Raw genomic sequence first — 26,693 nt, 5'->3', positions numbered from 1 at the left:
TCTGCATGTCACATGCAAAACAAATGATTGTTCACTGCAGTGCCTAACGTAATATTTAACAGATGCATAAAGCAGAATAAATATGTACCACAACACATGAAAATAAAAACATAACACCCATACCCAAACAATATGGAAAATCAGATGATAACACATGACCTTAGGTGACATGGATACATATCAATATCAGTATGTGTAAGTTCTGTAGATACTTGACTTGATGACGAAAATAAAGGGCTGTTATCTTGTCCATAAAACACGATAATCAGTTCAAACATTACTGCATGTCAGAATATTTGTTTATAGTCTGATACAGTTTATGATATGATAAACTCCTTTTGACAAAAAGCGTAAAGGTCAACATCCATGTTGGTCACAAAAAACAATAGTGCTTAAAATGAAGCTTTCATATAGCATTTTGCAGCAAACTACATTGAAAGCAAGAGTACATTATTTGTCTACCTGCACTCATGGAAGACATTTTACAGAGAGATATGGAGAAAAAAATACAGAGAAGAGTTGAAGATTTTAACTTTCAATCCTCAAACTGAGTGGTGTTGTCATTTAGAAGAACATGCCAACGCTCAATCTTCTTGTCTTTATTCTTGAGGCATTCATACCAGTGCTTCAAACACTCTCCTTTAGCCTGGATGCCTAACTGACAGCCACCTGAAGGTAGAAAGGAAACCATTATAAAAGATGAATATTTGTCTATTTCATTATGTACAAGCTTATTTCTAAATTTATAATACTTGCAGTGGCAGCATGTTCACATCTGAGGGTTCCTAAAACAAGGCAGATGTATAGCTGTGGGCTAGGCTTTAGAATTGTGTAGTGGTCAAACTGTGCTAAGATCAGTCAATGGTTTTCTGATAATTGGCCAACTTCTATATAAATTGCCTGGACAGAAAAATGAAAATCTTTGTGACACTAATAAGTCTAATAATGCACAACATTAGGAGCTTACAGAATTGACTGCATGTAAAAGACAGACACAGATACGTGGTCTTATAAGTGAAACCTATGCAAGAAGGGCTTCAAATCTTTGTCTTTGAACTCGCCAGCAAGGGGGTTCTCTGGTAGGAAAAAAAGTGATGGTTATATATGTCTGTGGGCAAACAATTCTCAGCAGTTCCAAGTGAGTTCATGGCTTTTAATACTGGTTTCAAGTTATACTAACTACAACATTAAGTTCTTTTTATAGTTTATGGTACTTATTAGAGTCAGAAAAGAGGATAAACCAGAGCATTCTTATTAGCTAACATCCTGTGATTGACTACTCATTAGAACACTCAGATCCACCCCTCACTTTCAACATCCAAAACACCATGGTGATGGCAGTTACAACAGCCAGATTGTGGCTTCATGACTGGACTTAACTAACAAATACGTGATACAACAGTGGCTACATCAATACAGTAGTGTAACAAGTGTGTGCCCCCTTCCCGATTTCCTAATGTTTTTCATATTTGTTGCACTAACATGTTTTATATCATCAAACAAATTTTAATATTAGCCAATGATGTCCTGAATGATTGAGTTGAGCTCAATTTCACTGTTCACTGCTGTCTATCAAAACATCCTGAAGGAGAATGTCCAGCCATCTGTTCAAGCTGAAGGGCACTTGGGTTCTGCAGCAGGACAAATGATCCAGGACGCAATAGTAAGTCCACCTCTGAATGGCTTAAGAAAAACTAAATGAAGACTTTGGAGTGGCCTAGGCAAAGTCCTGATCTGAACCCGATTGAGATGCTGTGGCATGACCTTTAAAAGGTGGTTCATGCTTGAAAACTCTCCAGTGCGACTGAATTACAACAAGTCTGCAAAGATGAGTGGCCCAAATTTTCTCTGATTGGTAGTTATCGCTAACGCTTGATTGCAGTTGTTGCTGCTAAGGGTGGCCCAAGCAGTTATTAGGTTTAGGGCACAATCACTTTTTCATTCAGGGCCATGTACGTTTGGATTTTTTCCCTCTCAATAATAAACACCTTCATTTAGAGACTGCCTTTTGTGTCTAAATTTGTTTGATGATCTGAAACATTTAAGTGTGACAAACATACAAAAATTCAGGAAGTGGACAAGCATCAATAAGGATATGTGATCAAAGTTATTAACTTACCAATAAAATCATTGGATTTCCCCATGTCATAGTCCCAGACTGAGATGTCAAGTGTTTTCTTGGCTAGCTCACCATGCTTAATTTCATAACTGAACTCCTATAACATAGTGACAGAAGAAAGTTTATTACAAAACTGTGAGTGAAATCTGGATGGGCAGAAAATGGCAAAATCCGCAGACTCACCTCATTAAACTCTGGGTTAAGTGTCTTCTTTTTGATCTGTGTCTTGTTTTTAGCTTTCTTTCCCATGTCTGGCTTGAGACATCTATCAAAGAGGACAGAACAACAAAGGTAAAATGCCATCCCTTGGGAATGAAGTTCAAGATTTCTGGGAATGTTTATTTACTTTGTTGAGCTCACTGACTTTGCTCGAAAATTTAACATCTATTTAAATGTTAACGAAGCACATTTCAACAGTTAAGTCAGATTAGCAGTGATAATCATAATCAGAAGTCTATTTTGAGTTTATTCCATATTTTTAACTTTGACGGGTCTAGGCTAGTTAACTTAAGAAACTGTCACTCCAGCTTCATATTTACTGAGGAGGCAAGATGTGTTACTGATACTTGTGTCCAATTCTTAGCAAAGCAAAGTAAAAAAAACCAAACAAATGAAAAAAGGATTTCCCCACTGTCATAGAGAGTTTATCTATGTAGTGACATTAGTGCAGATGCAGCTGGAAAAAACACATACACTTTGACAAACGGGTCAGAGTATCCATTGGAGTCCATTGCAGCCAGGTGAGCACATCGGACCACACCCACTATCAAATGACTCTGCTGGCTGTTGTACATCAATGATATCAAGATACGGCCCCTCTCCTCTGAGTTTTCAACTTCTTTCAGCTGTGAACACACATGCGTAAGTGACATGTACCAAATAACTTTAACATAAATAAATGAAAACTATTTCAACAAATTTGTCTTTGTAGTAAACACACTAAAATATGTCACTGGGATAAATCTCTACCCAAAAGTTCACCATGGAGTTCCACAGGGTTCTGTCCTAGGACCTATGTTTTACTCTGCGATGGCTGGAGAATTTGCATCTGTCTGAGATGTAACTAGAAGTACAAATGAGGATAAAACTATGAACCCCGTTATGAAATTTTTTTTTAAGTAAGTTCTGTTAAATAAGTTCCTCCACATCTGATGGTCTTCAGCATAGATCTTGGTTTTCAGGCACCCCACAGATTTTACACAAATCTTCACATATTATTTTTTCCTCATGAGTCCTTCCACCTTGACAAGATTCTCTGTTCCAGATGCATTGAAGCATCCCCACAGTACAATACTCTTAGTGTACTCCTAGTGTGTTTCACAATGTGGATAGTTGTCTTTGGGTTGTGCGCCACTTCCTTGTTTCTCTAAACATAAGCAGTGTCACTGTGACCAAAGAGCTCTATTTTCAGCTCATCTCACAAAAGGATGCACGCAGTATCCAGCATCCATAATCTTTCTCCAGCCTGTGTTTACTTAGCAAGTTTTAGCGTCATTTCACTTGAGACTTCATCTCAAGCCACCAGTTGCTTTCTATTACAGAAATGTTGGGATTCTCTTTTTAATACAGTAAAATCTTGAACCTACTATGTAAAGCACCATGTTCTTGCTTTGTTTATTTTTTTATATAGTGCCAATATGAGTTGAAGTTTTTCTCTTACTGAACTGAAAACTCGTAGTTTTTGCCTGGATAGTGATGCAACCACTTTCATGCCTTATTTGAAAGACAATAAACCACAATTTGAGTATCTACTGAGGCAAAGTGTCCTGTTCCCAAAATCACATAGTAAGATATCTGTATAACTTACTGAAACTCATCAGACCAGTTTTATGTAAGATAACATGAGACAAAAGGATTACTGGGACAGAAAAAAGTGAGATCTACCATGGCTGTTAAATGAATATAACTGATGACAGAAAAAGTAAAATAAATAAATAAAAAATGATCAGTAACATCTGTCTGATATAATTAACATAGTATGTGATCAGGTCATTGTCTGGCACAAAGGCAGTGCACAGCAGTGGTTAATAAGCAGTGGTAATACTTGGCTTCACCATAAGAGCTGAAGCCGGGGAATCTGAAGAAACTACTTTAGGCTACAGTACATACAGTGGGGCAAAAAAGTATTTAGTCAGCCACCGATTGTGCAAGTTCCCCCACCTAAAATGATGACAGAGGTCAGTAATTTGCACCAGAGGTACACTTCAACTGTGAGAGACAGAATGTGAAAAAAAAAAATCCATGAATCCACATGGTAGGATTTGTAAAGAATTTATTCGTAAATCAGGGTGGAAAATAAGTATTTGGTCAATAACAAAAATACAACTCAATACTTTGTTGGCAATAACAGAGGTCAAACGTTTGCTATAGGTCTCTACCAGGTTTGCACACACAGTAGCTGGTATTTTGGCCCATTCCTCCATGCAGATCTTCTCGAGAGCAGTGATGTTTTGGGGCTGTCGCCGAGCAACACGGACTTTCAACTCCCGCCACAGATTTTCTATGGGGTTGAGGTCTGGAGACTGGCTAGGCCACTCCAGGACTTTCAAATGCTTCTTACGGAGCCACTCCTTTGTTGCCCGGGCGGTGTGTTTTGGATCATTGTCATGTTGGAAGACCCAGCCTCGTTTCATCTTCAAAGTTCTCACTGATGGAAGGAGGTTTTGGCTCAAAATCTCACGATACATGGCCCCATTCATTCTGTCCTTAACACGGATCAGTCGTCCTGTCCCCTTGGCAGAAAAACAGCCCCATAGCATGATGTTTCCACCCCCATGCTTCACAGTAGGTATGGTGTTCTTGGGATGCAACTCAGTATTCTTCTTCCTCCAAACACGACGAGTTGAGTTTATACCAAAAAGTTCTACTTTGGTTTCATCTGACCACATGACATTCTCCCAATCCTCTGCTGTATCATCCATGTGCTCTCTGGCAAACTTCAGACGGGCCTGGACATGCACTGGCTTCAGCAGCGGTACACGTCTGGCACTGCGGGATTTGATTCCCTGCCGTTGTAGTGTGTTACTGATGGTGACCTTTGTTACTTTGGTCCCAGCTCTCTGCAGGTCATTCACCAGGTCCCCCCGTGTGGTTCTGGGATCTTTGCTCACCGTTCTCATGATCATTTTGACCCCACGGGATGAGATCTTGCGTGGAGCCCCAGATCGAGGGAGATTATCAGTGGTCTTGTATGTCTTCCATTTTCTGATGATTGCTCCCACAGTTGATTTTTTCACACCAAGCTGCTTGCCTATTGTAGATTCACTCTTCCCAGTCTGGTGCAGGTCTACAATACTTTTCCTGGTGTCCTTCCAAAGCTCTTTGGTCTTGGCCATGGCGGAGTTTGGAGTCTGACTGTTTGAGGCTGTGGACAGGTGTCTTTTATACAGATGATGAGTTCAAACAGGTGCCATTCATACAGGTAACGAGTGGGGGACAGAAAAGCTTCTTACAGAAGACGTTACAGGTCTGTGAGAGCCAGAGATTTTCCTTGTTTGAGGTGACCAAATACTTATTTTCCACCCTAATTTACGAATAAATTCTTTACAAATCCTACCATGTGAATTCATGGATTTCTTTTTCACATTCTGTCTCTCACAGTTGAAGTGTACCTCTGGTGCAAATTACTGACCTCTGTCATCATTTTAAGTGGGGGAACTTGCACAATCGGTGGCTGACTAAATACTTTTTTGCCCCACTGTATATACATACATCCTTCAGATAAAACCTGAAAATAAGCAAATGCAAGATACATCGAATAAAAGAACATAAGTAACATCAGTATAGAAGATGCCTGTAAAAGGAACAGTGGCCTTAAGTATATTACCTGATTTTTATTTGAAACTGTGTAATGTTATATATTTTACATTTACACAAATGTAGCTTATATGTTTTAATTTCTATTTTTTAAATACGTATATTAACTAATGCACAGTGGTAAGATCTATGTGAAGGTCTTACATCATCCTCATAAAGAGCCATGCCACGGATGGATCCTCCTACAGCCTTCTTCACCTGTACAGAGAGCAAACCATCATCATTATCATCATCATCCTCATCATGATTGAAGCTAGAGCCTTTATCATTAGTTTGTGTGTATAGAAGTAAAATAGGAAATGTCCCTGTTCAAGGACTACTTCAGCATTTCTTAGTATAAGAACTAAAACCCGGGAAAACAGCTATTTAAGCACGGTTAAAGATCAGTAAGTAACATGTTGTATCCCATTTCCATAGACCATACAAAACTTAAGGTGTCAAGCAGAATCCAGTCATACTGTAGAAAATGCTTTCCTGTTTCCAGTATTTATGAGAACTTTTCAAACAATTCGTCAAAGACTTTCACTTCTACAATGTATGGCCTGCAAACTATATGGACAAAGTATTGGGGTACCTCGTAATCTTTAATTTCAGGTTTTGTCAGTGTGCATGCCACAGGGTAATAAAACTGGACACCAAGCTATGCATACTTTTTCCATATACACTATTAAGTGTATATGTATGCATAAAGTACAAAATAATACATTTTATCTCTTCAAGTGTCTAGCCATTTGTGATTAAAACATTCACGTTTAGATCCATTTAAGGTCCACCTGAAGATGTTCAGTTTTCAATGAATAAAATGTTATTATATGAGCACTATAAATAATAACTGTTTTAAAACAGCTGCTCTGGTGGTTAATCCTACTAGAGGATCAGCAGACAGACCTATCACGAAATTATACATACCGAGAATTCCATTTATACTAGTGTTTTTAAAAGGGAACTAATACATTAGATGTATTCTTGGCCACCAAAGTAGTTTTTGTCAGGGTTCCTGGGTGGTTCACCAGCTGTATTCAGTTCATGTTCAGTTTATGTTCCACATTCATATTTCCCGCTTCACCGTGCCACCCCTCTGTTTCAGTGTCATTAGTTCTACTTCCTGTTTCATTATGTTCAGCTGTGTTCTCACCGGTCCCTAATCATCATCATTAGCCAGTGTATTTAAGTCCTCAGTTTCATCCTGGTCTTTGTCGTCTCATTGATGTTAATGTTGTCTACTCTGTACGTGTGTTCAGTTCAGCCAGTCATTTCAGTTCAGCGAGCCATCTTATGTTCAGCTCACCTGCTCGTCATAATAAGCACCAGCCTTCACCTACCTGTGAGTCCAGCGTTTAGGTCCTCCTTTCCTAGCATCCACACAACACCCCTGACAGTTTTGGGTGATTTGTGGTTTTAAAAGATTCTCATTTGTTTTATACTGAGCCTTGGTGCAAGCTCTCAGTTCATTCACTATCTGAAACAAGCTGTTTTAACTCGCTCCCCCCTTAAATTCGATTTCTTTTCATTTGTTGTCCCTTAAGCAAGTTTAAACCGAAGCAAAATGGGACTTATGCAGCTATAGCCAGAGCTGTGTCCCCTTGGTGTCCCTGAGGTAACCACTTACACTGTAATGAGTAATCTTGTGGCCCAGACTGACCACGTACCTACACCAAGCGGAAAATGTGAAGATTTCACTCGATTGCAAAAGTACTTTATGCCTTTGGAAGCAGCAAGTTACTAGTGCTTTACTAAAATGTCTAAGGAAAGAACAAGATAAGATGTTCTGAACTGCTTTGTCATCCTCTAAGATGCTGTTTTGCACCAAAATACAAAACAATGTGTAACCTTCATTTCAGATAATGTGTGACTCACAGTTTAAAAACACTGGCATCTCTTGTGATCTGTACTCATTTTTGCATCTCATGTACTTGAGCTGTGCTGTGAGTTCATCTGCCAGTGCTGAGTTAAACTTACAGAAAAACAGTAGCTAACTGTGTGCCTTATTAAGCAAATATTTAGAGCAGGTCAAAACCTCATCGTATTGTCGGTTTTGCCCTCAGACTTACTGGGATCACTCTCTCCAAACAAACACTGAAGTTCTTCTTCTCATTAAATTTCAGTTTCTTGAGGGCCACTCGTGTCTCTCCTATGAATTCATTGTGTCCAAACTTGTCCTCGTCACTCACCGAAAGCCTGCAAACAACAAACGATGCACTCCATGAAAGCTTTTATTTTGATATAAGTAGCAAATCAGTGTTAAAGTATGTAAAAGTCGTTCATACCGGAGGGTTTTGCGTGACATTTCTTCATCTGTGATGCCATGGTAAACCAGGGTTTCATTCCAAACAGGATTCAAGGTGTTTTTAAGTGTCTTGGTACGAAGCTTATTAGACTAAAGATAAGAAATTCAGATGAATTTCTCAAGTAATAAAAGAAACTGAGGAATAACTGAGAACCAATGCCCATCAGAACATCAAACACTTAGCTCAAAGCAAACTGATTATTCTATTTCACTCAAAATGACACAGTACTCCTATCAGTGATGTACCAGCCAACCTAAATTTAAGGCTATGAGCATTAGTCAGTTTGTTATTGCAATATTATATAATATAAGAGCATTTCAAATCAAATAAATTCACCAAAACACCATCTTCTCAAACAGGATTGTCATTAGGAGCTTTCTAACACTGTATTTACATTTATTGGGTCACATTGCGTACATCCCATCCTCCAATTTCCTGCTAATGTCAATTTCTGTTAAATTAATACAGTTGGTGAAACAGTTAATCAATCCTCTGCTGAATTTATAAATTTTCTTAATTATAAAGAAATGAACAGTCTTAACATTTCCATCGTAGCTTAATTTTAACGGAGAGAAAAATCCAGAAAAAAATCACACATTTTTTCTGTTTGCAAATTTACAAAACCCTCTGAATCTTTACGGTTTTTCAACTGCTCCTCGGCAATTTGAAGCTATGATCTCTCCATAGATTTTTTAAATAATTGAAGTCTGGCGACTGGTGTGGTCACTCCATGATCTTAATGTGCTTCTTCTTTAGCAACTCCTTTTGTTGTGATATGCTTTGGGTCATTGTTATGCTAGAAGATCCATCCATGTGTTTTGGCTGAGGGAAGGAGGTTGTCGTCCAAAATTTTAAGGTTCCCTAATGGACAGGTAATCTGTGTGTCTTGTGGGTGCTGCAATATTTCAATTACAATCTAGTGTCTTACCAATGGTGTTCTGGGTGACTGTGGTGTCAAATGTCTTCAGATCATTAACAAGGTCCTCCCATGTAGCTTTTTGGCTGATTCAGCACCTTTGTCATTATCATTCTCACCAGGCAAGATCTTGCATTGAGCTTGAGGGTGACCGATGGTCATTTTATAGTCTTCCATTTCCAAATAATTGCATCAGCAGTTGTCACCTTTTCACTAAGCTTCTTGCTGATGGTCTTGTGACCCACTGTAGCCTTAGCGCAGGTCTACAGTCTTCTCACTGATTTCCTTTGACAGCTCTTTGTTCTTGCCCATGGTGGTGGCGAGGTTGGAATGGAAGAAACTGATTTTGGGGACACGCGTGCTTTATAACAAATTGAGATCAGGAATATCTAAAAAATGATTAACTGATTGACTGTAATCTGAGAGCCACACAGGTACACAGCAAATCTGTGGGAGCCAAAATTATTGGGGTGGGGTGGGGGGTTGAATTCTGCAAAATGTACAAATTCAGCAGGGAATCAAATAATTACTTCCTACCCTGTATATAGGCAACATTTTCCTGGCTATTCTGCCATATTTATTTGTACATAAAGATTAGCTTGTTGTTTTTAAAATCTTACTTCTTAAATGAGTAAAATAAATAAGTAAGCATGTAAATACCTTACTGGCTCCAGGTAACAGGTGCAGCTTAACATATGGGTCTGCAAGTCCATTTGAGTCCATTGCTTTTAAACCCTGAAAAAAACAAGAAACACAATGCTTGGATTCATTCGAGATGAAAATATTATTATTATATTATTATTTTTGTTTGTTTTTATTGTTAACGTCTCTCTTATATCCCATTTTACCTTGTTCTGTCTTGTGTATACACTGTATTTAAATATGGATGTAAGTTCAGGGTTTGAAAATGAAGCCGGCCAGAAGTGTTTTAAACCTCCCAGTGACCAAAAAGAAGGCTTTGTGTAAACAGCCTTCAGCTCCTTTGTCTCAGTAAACATTTTTCTATAGATTTTATGGCCTTAATCATCCATCCATCCATTCGCTTCTGCTTATCCTTTTCAGGGTCGCGGGGGGCGCTGGAGCCTATCCCAGCTGTCATAGGGCGAGAGGCAGGGTACAACCTGGACAGGTCGCCAGTCTGTCGCAGGGCTAACACACAGGGACAGACAACCATTCGCGCTCACATTCATTCGCACCTAATAACAATTTGGATTATCCAATTAACCTATCCCCACAAGCTGCATGTCTTTGGACGGTGGGAGGAAGCCGGAGTACCCGGAGGGAACCCACGCAGACACACAGAAAGACCCCGGCCTGATGTTGGAATTGAACTCAGGACCTTCATGCTGTGCGGCAACAGTGCTAACCACCGTGCCACCGTGCTGGCCTTAATCAATAGTTTCAAATAACTTCAAATCTTCTTGAATACAACATCATGTGTAGTTTCTAAATTATGGCTCCCATTAGTGTCTACAGTGATGACAAAGCATTGCATGCTCTATGTGACCCACTTTGAGATTGACAAGTCTCAAAGTAGACTCAGTCTCTGTGCTTGTGACATCGGGTTTCAGAATGCTCAATGAAAACATTAAGCTCCTTATTTCTTCTTGTCTATTCTCATTTCTTCTTGACATGGCATGTCTTGTCCCAATTGTCCCTTCTTGTTCTTCTTGTCTCATTTTGTCCTGTCCATTATTAGTTTGGTTGGACCTGAGATGTTTTGTTTTGGCACATATTTTCCTGTGTTGTATTGTGTCCTTTTGTCTTCTCCTTTCAAGTACTCGTTTACCTTGTCCCACTTTATAATTTTTATGTTGTTGCTTTTCCAGCCATCACCTTAAATGTTTTGTTTTGTCTTATCTTCTATATGGTCTGTTTTTATGAGATGAGATGAGATGAGATGAGATAGCCTTTATTTGTCAGTTGCAGGTCTTTTGCCCACAACCGAGATGACAGACCTTGCCGACCATACATACAATACACAAACATCACATTGGGGAGACAGGTCAGGCTAGGTAGCGAGGAAAAAAACATCGAAATGTGTAACACAAAAGGATAATACAGGAATGCACAGATATCAACACAACATAGCACAATAAACACAGACAAGCAACATGGGAAAGTGTTCCAGTGTGTACATCTGATCTGGGATCGCTGCAATCTTCGACTGCGCCTGCAGGTGACCTGATGTCCACATCAGAGGGGAGGTAAGTGTTGGAGGTGGCGTTGGATCCGGGGTAGGGAGGGTGATGCGTCAGTGAGTGCTTATCAGTATCAGTATATGTATGTGTGTGCGTGTCCATAGTTCAGCTGAGACAGTGTCCTTCGCCCTGCCAGGCTAAGTAAACAGTCTTCCAGCCAACCCAGGTGGCCTTGCATGGAATGGGAAGGAACAGACTCAACACAGTCGTTATCAGGGAGTTTTTGTTCGGCTCCAGCCTTGAGCCCACAGCTGGCGCCAAAGGGGTAGCTGGATTGTGATGGTAATTTTTCTTTTGCAACAACTCGTGAGAATTTCAAAGCTGTTCTTTAACACTCCGACACTGGTCTCTCAATCTCCCGTTGGAAAACCGCGAGCTTCCCCATGATGGTATCAAACTTGCGTTCCGTGGTGTTGTCATTCTTTTGCTCAGAGAGCCGATTCTGAGAACTCACGACTGCAGTCAGCTGTTCCACGATGTAATCCAACTTAACAAAGGTGTTATTCTTAGCAGGCCTCTCCTTGATGTAATCCAATGTACACTCAGAGGTGTTATTCTGAGTATTCACGGCAGCTGTAAGAGTCTCCAAGGTCTTATCCATGCTGCTCTCAATGAGCCTGTTCTGAGAAGTTGCGCCTCGTCCCATCGTTTCAATCCCAGCAGGCAGCCTTGGGGGGGTTTGAACAGCCGGTTCCACTTTCTTAATTCCAGTGTTGGGGAGTAACGGAATACATGTACCGCCGTTACGTATTTAAAATACAAAATATGAGTAACTGTATTCTGTTACAGTTACCGTTTAAAAAGGTGGTATTCAGAATACAGTTACTTTGTTGAAATAAATGGATTACACTGCGGTACTTTCCTGTTTCATATTGTCGCGGGTCAGGACTGTTTGGGTTTTGTTTGACAGCTACGTTCTTTTGTTCCAGGCGGCAGCGTTACGGTTGCCATGGTTACAGGGCGACGCTCTCTCTCTCTCTCTGCGACTGTGTGTTTCCTGGGTGAGAGAGCGCATTTCCTTGTTGTTGTTGTTGTGCTAAGCTAACAGGCAGAATGCTACAAGCATAGCTCTAAAGAATGTAGCATCATGGGCAGTGTAGTCCGTGTTGCAGGGAGAATGGACTGCCATACCCGTTATATGTCTGTGAGCGCGAGGAGGGAGAAAAAGGGGAGTGGAAAGGTACGAGTTGTCATCGAGCAAAAACTGGAGCTGGAAGCATGTAAATATAATAATAACCACTTCAGCCAAGAAGAGTGCCTGACGAGCCCAGTTGTAAGTAAGCTATTAAGACTCGACAATAAGTTCCGTTGGAGCAGCCTTTCAACGCCTCTCTCTGTCTCTCGCAAGAAAAGTTGACCCACACAACAAAGTAAAGCTATTTTTCGGCTACGAGCCGACACGGACCCCGCCGTATTAGTCAGAGGTCCCTTTACTACAGTTCGGAGTCGCGGACCTTCAGTAATAGTAATAAATCACCCAGCAATAGTACATTCACGTTGTTGTAAAAAGCATGATAATATATTAAGTAATCCAAAGTATTCAGAATACGTTACTGTCATTGAGTAACGTAACGGAATACGTTACAGAATACATTTTGGGGCATGTATTCTGTATTCTGTAATGGAATACATTTTAAAAGTAACCTTCCCAACACTGCTTAATTCTCAGATAAGCCAGGGCCAAGCCAGCTCCGATCAGCAAAAACCCTGTTATCACGGTTCCGAATAGGTAGATATCTTCAGCGTCCTCGATCGACAGTCCCGCCAGGCACACGATCCTCCATGTCTGCCACCCGTCCATCGTGTATCCGGCAGGGAAAGTCCCTCCAGGGCACTCGGGCTCTCCCGAGCCCAGACTTCTCGTTGAGAAAAGGGTGTCAATAGCATTCAGAGACCAGTTGATCAAATCCATAATTCTCTTTAGGTTTTAGAAACAGACTGTGAGAGAGTGTTCCAGGGAAAGTAATACAAAAAACACAAGACTAGACAAGGACATAAAAACTAAGCAGGGAAGATAAGGGAGAGGAGAGGAGAAAAAGTGCGTCCGCCTCCTCCGAGAGCCAAAACACAGATTTTATCTTGTCTAATCTGTCTGTATAATATTATTATTACTATATCATTTCCAATCTTCATTAATAATGGATTGCATTTATATAGCGCTTTTCGAGACCCTCTAAGCACTTTATAATTCCACTATTCATTCACTCTCACGTTCACACACTGGTGGAGGCAAGCTACAGTTGTAGCCACAGCTGCCCTGGGGCAGACTGACAGAAGCGAGGCTGCCATATTGCGCCATCGGCCCCTCTGGCCATCACCAGTAGGCGGTAGGTGAAGTGTCTTGTCCAAGGACACAACGACCAAGACAGACAGAGCTGGGGATCAAACCGGCAACCTTCCGGTTACAAGATGAGCTTCCCAACCCCCTGAACCACGTTGCCCGAATTACTTATCTTGTCCTATTTTAACTGATCTTTTATTTTGTGTTGTTATCTCATTTCTATTCATACATGTGTATGAGCGTTCACCTTAGCTTTAACAATACCGCAGTGTAGTGCATGGTTCTCCTGTTCATAGAGTAGAGTGAACTCCAGAGATCCCAGAGTGGCTGTAAGAAACACACAGACATACACGTTGCAAAAAATAAAAGTAATAATACATTTGTCTTCAACAAATAAAGGTTTTAAATTTTGAGGAATAATCTTACTGGCATCATCTGAGTCATAGTCATTGTTGTCTTCCTCTGTTTGATCTGGTGGGGGTCTGGGAGGAGCAGGGTTGTTGGCAGGTGGGTTAACAGGTGGACCAACTCTGGAGACAGGCTTATGAGATGAAACAGAGCCAGAGATAACAGGTGGTCTTTTTTCCTCCACAGCTGGAGGGGGCAATGTTTCTTGACTTTCCGCGTGATGGTTCTCCATACCTGCAGCAGGTACTTGAGATTTTATAAAATATAATCAGCAGTTAACACAATCTGAAGTGTCTTTTTATGTATCAGTGTTCATTTGGAACATTTAGAAATTAGCCTTGTAGTGCTGGGCTTATTCTTAGAAGGATCAGTGTGACTTTACCTGAGTTAGGGGTTGTGTGCTCTGTGTTTGCCTGAGGTGGTTTGGAGGCTGACACATGTCTCTCTGTCTTCATTACAGCGGCTGGATGGGAATGACCCTCATTACAACTGTCAGCTGTTGTTTTTGCTGTCTGTTCCCATTGTTCTGATCCAAAAGACTTGTGCTGCTGTGACCCTGCAATGCGCTCTGGGAGTCAAAGTAAGATTATCATCACTGTTAGAATAATGTTTCACTTCAATAGATGCATTACCGAATGGGACTGCCAGGTCTCCCTGGGACCACTAATATTTCATGGTGGAAAGTTACAACTCCAAAAGACAGAAAATAACCACAAAGAGACCAAAAAACCCCCAAAAATTAGTAAAGTGGTCACAAAGAACTTAAGTACCTCTACCTTTGACACATTGCACCATACTGCTTCAGCTCCTCATGTGGGTGGTGGGTGCAGGACCAACCAGAGCCAAGCTGGGCCCTGTGGGTTAGGGCCTAGTCACCAGCACTCTCCCCCAGGTCTGACTCCAGGAGACTCCCAGTAACCCTGATCCAAGCAAACTACCATTGCCATGCCATTGATATCTTCTGAATTGTACTTAGTTTGGCCCTCACCTCAGGTGAGCAATCAGGTTGCTTTGGGAAACCCAACCAGAGACAAATTGCTCTGGTATCATTAGGGATCAACCTCTACCACAATAAGGTGGCAATTTTTCCATTTTTTTTTTTGTCTGACAACACCTTCAAAAACAAGGAGATGCATCCCAAGATGTTTATACGCTAATTCAGCTTTTAAATAAAAATAAAATAAAAGAAGCATATCTCTGGCATAAGATCAAAAGACAACTCGTATTTAGCTCTTATGGTTTTTATCAGTTCTTAAGAGGCATATCTGAAAACCCATGCACAAATGTGAGAAACATTCACTTCCAAAAAAATACCGTATCCCTGATGTGATCCACTGTAGCCTGCTGGAGTAGAGCAGTTTTCTGTGCTCGACTGTCCAGGTCTGGACAGAGGAAGGGGGGCAGGCAGACCCAGTTGCTCTCTTCCTTTAAAGAACCAAGCTCCTGAACGCTTCTGTACCTGCAGTAACACAAAAATTTGCATCACTGGAATATTTTCCAAGAATGGAAATGGCTCACACAATTCAAACATGTGTAACATGTGTTACAGGGACAGTGCTTTGGCAGATATTGTATAGACATACTGTGTTTTTAAGCATAGCTGAAGTCAGTTTCTAGTGGCCAAAATTTTAACTCCAATTTATTTATTTAATTTGAATTCTTTTATTTGATGCAAAAACATGACCTCTTTGTATCTGCAGTATTACTGAGTACTTATTCTGTATGAATGATAGGAATGAGCATTTGTTTAAAGAGTTTGGGCTCCCCAGGGCAGCGACCTCAGCAAGCACAACATCATCATAAAAACAGAATTGTGTAACAGTATTATCGTGACAAAAGACTAATGGCAGACTAATGTGGCACAACATGGAATCTGTTCTTCATCATTCCTTTTCCTTCACCTCTATCTGTTCATTGCAGATCTGGCACAGCCACACAGGGCATGTCCTGCTGTTGCTTGAAATTCCACACTTGGTACACATATGCTGCGGGAAAGGAAAAATAGACATTAAGACATACTCGTGCACAGAGTTGCAGTGTCACACAGATTTAGTCTTCAACAGCAGGTGCGCATAAAACATAGGTGTCAAACTCTGGCCCGTGGGCCAAATTTGGCCCGCAGCCTAATTACATTTGGCCCGCGAAGCCATACCAAATTACTATTAGAGCTGGCCTACTGGTATTATACAGCTAATATACAGGGAGTGCAGAATTATTAGGCAAATGAGTATTTTGTCCACATCATCCTCTTCATGCATGTTGTCTTACTCCAAGCTGTATAGGCTCGAAAGCCTACTACCAATTAAGCATATTAGGTGATGTGCATCTCTGTAATGAGAAGGGGTGTGGTCTAATGACATCAACACCCTATATCAGGTGTGCATAATTATTAGGCAACTTCCTTTCCTTTGGCAAAATGGGTCAAAAGAAGGACTTGACAGGCTCAGAAAAGTCAAAAATAGTGAGATATCTTGCAGAGGAATGCAGCAGTCTCAAAATTGCAAAGCTTCTGAAGCGTGATCATCGAATAATCAAGCATTTCATTCAAAATAGTCAACAGGGTCGCAAGAAGCGTGTGGAAAAACCAAGGCGCAAAATAACTGCCCATGAACTGAGAAAAGTCAAGCGTGCAGCTGCCAAGATGCCACTTGCCACCAGTTTGGCCATATTTCAGAGCTGCAACATCACTGGAGAGCCCAAAAGCACAAGGTGTGCAATACTCAGAGACATGGACAAGGTAAGAAAGGCTGAAAGACGACCACCACTGAACAAGACACACAAGCTGAAACGTCAAGACTGGGCCAAGAAATATCTCAAGACTGGTTTTTCTAAGGTTTTATGGACTGATGAAATGAGAGTGAGTCTTGATGGGCCAGATGGATGGGCCCGTGACTGGATTGGTAAAGGGCAGAGAGCTCCAGTCCGACTCAGACGCCAGCAAGGTAGAGGTGGAGTACTGGTTTGGGCTGGTATCATCAAAGATGAGCTTGTGGGGCCTTTTCGGGTTGAGGATGGAGTCAAGCTCAACTCCCAGTCCTACTGCCAGTTTCTGGAAGACACCTTCTTCAAGCAGTGGTATAGGAAGAAGTCTGCATCCTTCAAGAAAAACATGATTTTCATGCAGGACAATGCTCCATCACACGCGTCCAAGTACTCCACAGCGTGGCTGGCAAGAAAGGGTATAAAAGAAGAAAAACTAATGACATGGCCACCTTGTTCACCTGATCTGAACCCCATTGAGAACCTGTGGTCCATCATCAAATGTGAGATTTACAAGGAGGGAAAACAGTACACCTCTCTGAACAGTGTCTGGGAGGCTGTGGTTGCTGCTGCACGCAATGTTGATGGTGAACAGATCAAAACACTGACAGAATCCATGGATGGCAGGCTTTTGAGTGTCCTTGCAAAGAAAGGTGGCTATATTGGTCGCTGATTTGTTTTTGTTTTGTTTTTGAATGTCAGAAATGTATATTTGTGAATGTGGAGATGTTATATTGGTTTCACTGTATGTCTGTGAAGGTTCTCAGTCATCCAGGTCATCGTAGTCAAAGGAGCTTGCAAAGAAAAGCGTCTGGACTTCTTTAAGTTGCTTGAAGACGTTTCACCTCTCATCCGAGAAGCTTCTTCAGTTCTAAGGTCAAATGGTGGAGAGTCCCAGATATAAACCTAGTGGGAGTAACCCCCCACAGAGGGACAAAAGGACCCCCTGATGATCCTCTAATCGCCTGAGCCAAGGTGGGAAAGTGGGCGTGGGTCCCAATCAGCCAGAGTTTCGGGTGTGTTCATTGTGAAACCTGGCCCCACCTTATCATGCGAATTCCTGAGGTCAGATGGCCCAGGATGTGAGTGGGCGTTAAGGCGTCTGGGAAGGGATCTCAAAACTGGATTATAGATGGCAGAGAGTTGGTGTCGTAAACCCCCGCCTCTGTTCAAAGATGGTCGCTCACAGTGGACATAGATGGCTTCTTTCACTCCTCTTTCAAATCATCTGTCCTCTCTGTCCAAAATGTGAACATTGGCATCCTCGAAAGAGTGTCCTTTATCCTTAAGATGCAGATGGACTGCTGAGTCTTGTCCTGTGGACAAGTGGACAATCCAGTTTTGAGATCCCTTCCCAGACGCCTTAACGCCCACTCACATCCTGGGCCATCTGACCTCAGGAATTCGCATGATAAGGTGGGGCCAGGTTTCACAATGAACACACCCGAAACTCTGGCTGATTGGGACACACGCCCACTTTCCCACCTTGGCCGATGGCAGCTGAGAATGTCCCAGTTCTCACCGGACATGTCACCCATTGAGCATGTTCGGGATGTGCTTGACCGGCGTATACGACAGCGTGTACCAGTTCCCACGAATATCCAACAACCTCGCACAGCCATTGAAGTGGAGTGGACCAACATTCCACAGGCCACAATTGACAATCTGATAGACTCCATGCGACGATGTGTTGCACTGCATGAGGCAAATGGTGGTCACACCAGATACTGACCGGTTCTGGGTCCCCAGACCCCCAATAGCGCAAAAAACTGCACATTCCAGGGTGGCCTTTTGTTGTGGGCAGTCTGAGGTACACCTGTGCACTACTCATGATGTCAGATCAGCATCCTGATGTGGCACACCTGTGAGGTGGGATGGATTATCTCAATATGGCAGATGTGCCCACTACCACACATTTGGACTGATTTGTGACCACTGTTTGGGAGGGATGGTTATATTGTGTATCTGGAATGAATTTTAGGTCTCTACGTCCATCCCATGGGGAATGGGAGCAGTAACAAAGGTGTTGCGTTTATATTTTTGTTGAGTGTATAAGACCCTGAAATGCACCACGTATGTCCAGATTTGTTTGCACATGGCCCAGCAGTTCTAAGAGCTGTTGAACAATATAGAAAACACCGTAAACAGCCAATGTGTCAGCTGTAAGAGAACATAGGAAAAATGTACAGAAAGTATTAAAATAATATCCCCTGTGATATCTGATTCTATTTGACATTATTGGATCATGTGAACTGATGCATCAGTTTGTAAGCTTTCCAACTGAGTCGTGTCACAGTGCTGGGATTTTTGATTTTTACTTAATGTTTATTTGATTAATTGTGCTTTTACATTTCTGCTCTAGGCACAGCTGTTTTACAGGATGGGTCATTTATATGGATACAGCGTAATAACATGGGAATGGTTGGTGATATTAAAGTCCTGTTTGTGGCACATTAGTATATGTGAGGGGGCAAACTCCTCAAGATGGGTGGTGACCATGGTGGCCATTTAGAAGTCGGCCATCTTGGATACAACTTTTGTTTTTTCAATATGAAGAGGGCCATGTGACACATCAAACTTATTGGTAATGTCACAAGAAAAACAATGGTGTGCTTGGTTTCAACGTAACTTTATTCTTTCATGAGTTATTTACAAGTTTCTGACCACTTATAAAATGAGTTCAATGTGCTGCCCATTGTGTTGGATTGTCAATGCAACCCTCTTCTCCCACTCTTCACACACTGATAGCAACACCGCAGGAGAAATGCCAGCACAGGCATCCAGTATCCATAGTTTCAGGTGCTGCACATCTTGTATCTTCACACCATAGACAATTGCCTTCAGGTGACACCAAAGATAAAAGTCTGAGGGGGTCAGATCGGGAGACCTTGGGGGCCATTCAACCAGCCCACGATGACCAATCCACTTTCCAGGAAACTGTTCATCTAGGAATGCTTGGACCTGGCACCCATAATGTGGTGGTGCACCATCTTGCTGGAAAAACTCAGGGAACGTGCCAGCTTCAGTGCATAAAGAGGGAAACACATAATCATGTAGCAATTTCAAATATCCAGTGGCCTTGAGGTTTCCATTGACGAAGAATGGACCCACTATCATTGTACCCCATATACCACACCAAACCATCACTTTTGTTGTTCCAACAGTCTTGGAGGGATCCATCCAATGTGGGTTAGTGTCAGACCAATAGCGGTGGTTTTGTTTGTTAACTTAACCATTCACATAAAAGTTTGCCTCATCACTGAACAAAATCTTCTGCGTGAACTGAGGGTCCTGTTCCAATTTTTGTTTTGCCCATTCTGCAAATTCTGTGCGCCGATCTGGGTCATCCTCGTTGAGATGCTGCAGTAGCTGGAGTTTGTAAGGGTGCCATTTGTGAGTAGCTAATATCCGCCGAAGGGATGTTCGACTAATGCCACTCTCCAGTGACGTGCAGCGAGTGCTACGCTGTGGGCTCTTGCTGAATGAAGCTAATAAAAATAATAATGGATTGGATTTATATAGCGCTTTTCAAGGCACCCAAAGCGCTTTACAATACCACTATTCATTCACTCTCACATTCATACACTGGTGGAGGCAAGCTACAGTTGTAGCCACAGCTGCCCTGGGGCAGACTGACAGAAGCGAGGCTGCCATATCGCGCCATCGGCCCCTCTGGCCAACACCAGTAGGCAAGTAGGGTAAAGTGTCTTGCCCAAGGACACAATGACCAGGAGAGAGAGCCCAGGGATCAAACCGGCAACCTTCCGGTTACAGATGCGATTCCCAACCCCCTGGGCCACGGTCGCCCCACAAGCTAGGACAGCCACTGATGTTTCTTCATTAGTGACAGTTTTCTTGCGTCCACATTTTGGCAAATCCAACACTGAACCAGTTTCACAAAACCTAGCAAGCAGTTTGCTAACTGTAGCATGGGAGATGGGTGGTCTCGTAGGGTGTCTTGCATTGAAATCTGCTGCAATGACCCGGTTACTGCGTTCACCAGATATCAACACAATTTCGATCCGCTCCTCACGTGTTAACCTCTTTGACATGTCAATGGCTGTGAACACAGAGAAACTTTTAAATAACTCATGAAAGAATAAAGTTACTTTTAAACAAAGCACACCATTGTTTTTCTTGTGACATTACCAATATGTTTGATGTGTCACATGGCCCTCTTCCTATTGAAAAAACAAAAGTTGTATCCAAGATGGCCGACTTCTAAATGGCCACCATGGTCACCACCCATCTTGAGGAGTTTGCCCCCTCACATATACTAATGTGCCGCAAACAGGACTTTAATATCACCAACCATTCCCATTTTATCCATATAAATGGCCCACCCTGTACTTTGGTAAATGCTTTTCCTTATGTGTATTTTGTTGTTTTCCTTTCTGTCTTTTCCTTTCTGTCTTTGTCCAATCCCCTCCTGTGAGTCCGTAATTGTTTCCACCTATATCTCATTTTCCACTCAGCCTTGAGTGTGAAGACATGAGTTTCCCTCTATACTTGCACTCCCAGGTTTCCATCTCTGCCTTTTTCAGTTTAAGGACTTTGTATCCTGTCAGTATTTTGCAGCACATTTTGCTCACATCCTTTGTGAGTTTGTTAAATTAATTTTGTGCTGCATTTGGGTCCTCTTTTGAACTCTTAGGCCCAATGTCCACTGTCACAAATTTACAGACATTGAGTCATGTTTCCGTTAAAACCCTGGAGGATTCAGGACTGTCCCACTGTCAAATCATCAAGTGCATGAGGGCTCCCTGCAGTGTTGGCAATATGGGTGGGGCTTGGGGGACCGGGCTGTCCAAAAAGGTCGCTCTGCACCCTCAGCTAAATTCTACTGACACACTTTTACAGACATAAGTAAAATTTGTTCATATATTTTGGTAAAGAAAGAGTTGAATGAGCAGATCAATAGTGAGTCATTTCAGTAACAACCAAGCTTAGGTCAGAGATGCAGTATTAGAAGCTTAGTGCAGCTGCAGCGACAGTAAACTAGTACAAAGAAGTCACTGACCCCACCAGGGTGTCAGCTTTTATGTTTTTCGGTGTGATTTCTAGCATGACCTCACTTAAAAATGTGCGCAAGTGCATTGAGGACCTGTCCTAGTGTAATGACTTCATCATTCCAGTGGTGCACTTTGACAAATTTCTCTGCACTTTTGTATTTCTGCCAACATTTCTATATGGGGGCACCACATGCCTGTTTATTCTTTATCCTTCAATTTGTTTTGCCTCTTTAGCCCATAAAGGTGGTCCAACGTTTAGTTTGCAATACTGTTTTAAGTAAAAATGTAACTGGTTTCCTATTGTTTATAAATGTAAGCAAACATGACATATGAGTGCAGACTCAGATGTACAAGTAGCATGTACACCTCTGTCTGTTTATTTCTTATATGACAAAGTAAAGTGACAGAAAAGCCAGCAAACCAACATGCCCCTCGACTTTGCCAAAGGAAATTACCGACAATGCATTGCACTAAATATGAGGTTTGAAATGCACATAGGAGGGGCAACCAACCTGAAAGTTGCAAGAAAACAGAAATGTATCTGACACTACAAGTATGTAGCAGATAATAAAGTGATTTAGCTTGCCAGATAATTTCAACTCTAAATATGATCCTTATTGCCAATGTTAAACAGTGTTGTTTAACTGTCAGTTAAATCATTTTAAACCATAAAGCAAATATGTGTAACACTGCTACCTACAATAGCTTGAATTGTGGCTTTTAGCCAGTTAGCTGTAACTTAGCTGTGGTGCCTAATGTGTGTTTTTGGGAATGACTTTTTCATCATCTCTAAGTCAACTTCATTATACTCAAATATAAAGTAGAAACTGGTCTCCCGTTGTTACACAAGAAACATGACATACACTACATAAGTGCAAGGTGGTTGCGCTACTGCACGCAAATAGGAACAACACCTAAAGGCCATGGGATATCTTGTACTGTATATCATTAATCACAAAAAAGCACCAATGGTTTCCCATATATATATCATACAATATATATCATAAGAAAATTAGTATAGAACACAGGAAACAAGAATTCTGTTTAGGGGGTCCTGAATAAGCTTTATTTTCGTTTTTCATCTTTTTGTGACGTGGCAGATGTCCAAATGGTTGGTTATCACTCATTTAATTAATGTTTAACATCAGATTGTATTTTAGTATACATGTTCAATTATACAATTGACCAGAACTTAATATTAAACCCTAATTGTTTTCTTTACATTTGTTTCAAACTGGTGTCGCCCTTTTGTGGCTTTATGGGTCATAGTGACTTACAGTAATCACCACCTGAACTCTTCAACAACTTAAATGAATCAAGAAATTGCACTGGTTACTAAAAATGTCACATAAATCTCTGGAATACCATTAGGTAGAAGGATGAAGTAGAGCAGAATGTTAAAGAAAAGGTAATGAACCTGAAAGTTGTGCTTAAGTATAGTATTTGAGTAAATGTTACTTTCCAAGCAGTGGTAAAGAAAATTCCAGTCCAGGCACAGTCCCTTCAACCCCTATGAACAAAAAAAAGTAACAAAATCCACCTACTTTTTTGCACTGCACACAGAGGACAGCTGTGACCCCCTGTGGTCCAAACGACGCACCACACAGCAGACAGTGCATCTCTCCATCACCACACGCTGTCTTCTTGATATTATCCAGACGACTGGAAAGACGCCTGAGAGCACATGCAAATTATTATCAGCACAGGGACACAAACTTGGCACAGGTTTGTCACCAAAAAGTTGTTCATCTCAGTGAGCATCTGTGCATGGTTGGTGATGTGATTCAGTGCAACAGAGACAACGGTTTTCCATCTCACTCAATCCTCTCTTGCTCGATGGCCTCCATCATAGCTGCCCGAGCTAGCACACTGTTGATGATCTCCTTCTCCTCATCTGTGAGCTCCTCCCCTGGGGTGCCGCCAGGCATGTTCATTGTCCACCTAATTCTGCTGAACCCAAAGCGCACACACACAAACACACAGAACAGACACAGAGTACAAGTGACAAGCAAAGTGAAAATAAGACTCAGACAAATGGCCAAAACATCCAAAAAGTGCCTAAGTAAGGAGTGCTAGACACTAACATCAAAGCACAGCTGGAAACATGTTGGACTTGAAATAATACTGAGCAGCTGCAGTTGTTTTCATACACAATAACACAAATGATGTCCAATTTTTATTTTGCATCTTGTGACCAAAACCCACATAAAATAAGCCTTTTAATTAAGAGTGATCTGTGATCTGAAATCCATTAAAGTTTAAATGGTTCACAGATTCAGTGACAAGCCAGTGGGGATCAGTCACTTTTCTTGCAGGTCATACTCTAAGCTTGCTTCACATGACCTGGTCATTTTTTAAACTAAAGCTACGGAGAAAAGGCCAACAGAATATGCTTAATAAATGTAGTTAATAAATTAATCAGTTAGAACATTTTGGGACTGTTTTATCATCACATTTAATCCTACAAGATAGGATTGAATATTTTTTTGTTTTATTCCTTGTTTATTTTTTCAACTGGGCCATGAGCTGCCAAAAAAGATCATTTCCCCCACTGCGGGTAAATAAACTCAGCAGACATACAGGGGCATTTCCAGGATTTCTTGTTAATGTTGTTGCTCAGTGAAGACCAAGAACAAAAAAGGGGGGATGACCAAATAAGATTATGTGACACAGCACCAGTCTTAACAATAACACATTACAAAATAACACATTATACCCATTACTGTCATTACAGTAATGTGTTACAAAGTAACGTTACATCACATTTCTACAGTACTACAGTAATTTTTGTCATTACTTGTGCTACAAGGGTCCCTCAGTTCTCTGCACCCTAGACTGAGAGCAAAAAAAAAGAACAAAAGATCAAACGTATTTCTTCCTGCACACTATAATCAGCTCTGTACCAGGATCAGGAGATATTATAGAATATCATCTTCCACCAATTTGGTCACAGAGTACATAAGTCCACTCAGTGCCAATGTGGAAGCTTCATATCAGTGTCGTCAAATTAAGACTAGCTGCAAACAAGAATCTTGCGGGTTTCTAAACATGTGTCTTTGGCATATGGCTGATAAGAACAATCTTAAAATTTCATTACAGAAAGTAAATATCTGGATTTTTAAACAGCTGTACTGAGACAAAGACAGACCAATAATTTAGTTTGTCACTCACAAGATGACTGTCTAAGAAATTTTACTGGCAAAAAAAGATGCCACTAGTGCAAATGCTGCTGGATGGTTGGAAAACCTCTGGCATATTCACTCGGAGAGCAGCAAAAATAATTTGGCCAATGAAAATCAAACTCATCAGTCTGTGAACTAAAGTGTTGGATTTTCCTGGGAAAGTGTCTATGGTGGTAATTTCAGTGACGGTGGGATTTTCTGGCGCAACCCACGCTTGCTCTGAAAAATGCATGTCTCTTAGATTTCTGACAGCAACAGTGTCAGTAATAATATCTTCACAAGATCGAGGCAGCAGCAGTTCTTGAAACCAGGCTGCACAGTTGGCCCTCCACAATTACAAGACCATGGGGCATAATGGGACATGGCTGGCTCCATCGGTGGACCGATGGTGATTTTTCGTTTTTATGGGCTGATGTTTTTTCTGGGTTTTTTGTAACGGTATAAACAATGAGAGGTGGTGGATTGACCAGATGCTGGCCGATGTGTAAAAATAACTCCGTTGTTTGGTGGTGGCTATGGCGGAGCTTCCACAGAGGCCAGCAGGTGGATGAGGGAAAGGGGAGGCAGGAGGAGGAGAGACCCGAGGCGGCCGCAGGTCCGAGTGTCAGGTGAACTGAACTTCAGGTAAGAAGTTATATGACCTGCAGTCTGTCTGGGTCAGATATAAACCAACTTTAGGGGTAGTTTATTTTCGTTGTGCTGACTTTTTACTGTCAGTTACAATAACTCGTACTGCGTGAGCTAGCATGACAGTTTCTATACAGCTGGGTGGGTGCTATGATGTTACCAATAGTGAACTTTATTTTATTCATAAGGTTAGTTAGTAGAGTTGCCAACCGTCCCATAAAAAAACGGAATCGTCCCGTATCCAGAGAAAATATTACGAGTTTTGTATTGAGCTGAAAGGAAACGCAGTATGTCCTGTACTTCAGCCAGAATGGAAAAAGACACAAAGCTGGAGTTATTCTGTCTTTACGCTGCACAGCTGCTTCTCCTTCTCTCATTCTCTCCCCCTCCCTCTCCTGTTGCTACTTCAGTCATGATCAGTGATCAGCTGATCAGCTTTTCTCTCTCATTTATTTATCGCCCACTTTGCACCAGAAAGAGGAAACCAGCGGATGTTGCGCTAAACAACAGCAGCACGTTTAAGCTTGATCAGCTGCTGTTAGAATTTATTTAATATTATTTTCTAGTATCTGCTGATGTTTGCTGGTAAAAGCTGCTGGTCATGATATCGGTTTGGATATGTGGTGAGAGGGAAACATGAAGATGAAACCAGGAGATGTCCTTACTGAATCATCAGAGCTGAACAGGTGATGGAGAAACAGCTTTATCTTTAGGTGACATGAATGAGTTGAAGGGAAGTTATGAACTGTTTCTGAGAGACAAATAACACCAGGATCCTTTGTAGCTGACAGCTGGTAACTATGCAGGGGCGGGTCTAGCAAAGTTTTGCCAGGGGGTCAGGTAGGGCATTAACAGGGAAAGGGGGGCACAAAGAAATACTTTTCTTTCTTGTTCTTATTTAAAATGTCTTGCTTTTAATAAATAATTATCTGAATCTTACAACCAAAGTTTTTATCTGACATAAAATGTATAGAAATCATACATATACCAACAAGACAGTGTATCACTGTCACAACAGCGTGTGCTTTCATTCAAAGGCCCTATGGCTTTAATACCTGGTCTCTTGTCAAAATGCCCGGGCCG

General features: G+C 41.5%; 1 protein-coding gene across 4 annotated transcripts in view; it reads right to left on the bottom strand.

The window, feature by feature from the left end:
* Nucleotides 1–535: 535 nt before the first annotated feature.
* rph3aa (rabphilin 3A homolog (mouse), a) overlaps nt 536–26,693 on the bottom strand; it is a 47,415-nt gene continuing 21,257 nt past the window's right edge. The window contains exons 1-16 of one of the 4 annotated variants that reach the window (XM_085358539.1): nt 23,620–23,735; nt 23,346–23,475; nt 15,931–16,014; nt 15,344–15,488; nt 14,412–14,585; nt 14,264–14,275; nt 14,048–14,215; nt 13,869–13,948; nt 9,800–9,874; nt 8,203–8,312; nt 7,987–8,113; nt 6,080–6,133; nt 2,813–2,964; nt 2,303–2,384; nt 2,120–2,216; nt 536–669 (exon numbers count right to left, since the gene is read on the bottom strand). In XM_085358539.1, the coding sequence (XP_085214665.1) occupies nt 536–669; nt 2,120–2,216; nt 2,303–2,384; nt 2,813–2,964; nt 6,080–6,133; nt 7,987–8,113; nt 8,203–8,312; nt 9,800–9,874; nt 13,869–13,948; nt 14,048–14,215; nt 14,264–14,275; nt 14,412–14,585; nt 15,344–15,488; nt 15,931–16,014; nt 23,346–23,475; nt 23,620–23,735 (1,740 nt within the window). Of the gene's footprint in view, nt 670–2,119; nt 2,217–2,302; nt 2,385–2,812; nt 2,965–6,079; nt 6,134–7,986; nt 8,114–8,202; nt 8,313–9,799; nt 9,875–13,868; nt 13,949–14,047; nt 14,276–14,411; nt 14,598–15,343; nt 15,489–15,930; nt 16,015–23,345; nt 23,476–23,619; nt 23,752–26,693 lie in introns of those variants that run through there. The other 3 variants (XM_085358536.1, XM_085358538.1, XM_085358537.1) reach the window with 3 other exon arrangements.

The sequence above is a fragment of the Diplotaxodon limnothrissa genome, linkage group LG7 (assembly GCF_057381915.1).
Source record: "Diplotaxodon limnothrissa isolate DT_005_m linkage group LG7, D_limnothrissa_male_GT1.1, whole genome shotgun sequence".
Lineage (NCBI taxonomy): Eukaryota > Metazoa > Chordata > Actinopteri > Cichliformes > Cichlidae > Diplotaxodon > Diplotaxodon limnothrissa.
This window is presented reverse-complemented; position numbering and strand designations above follow the sequence as displayed.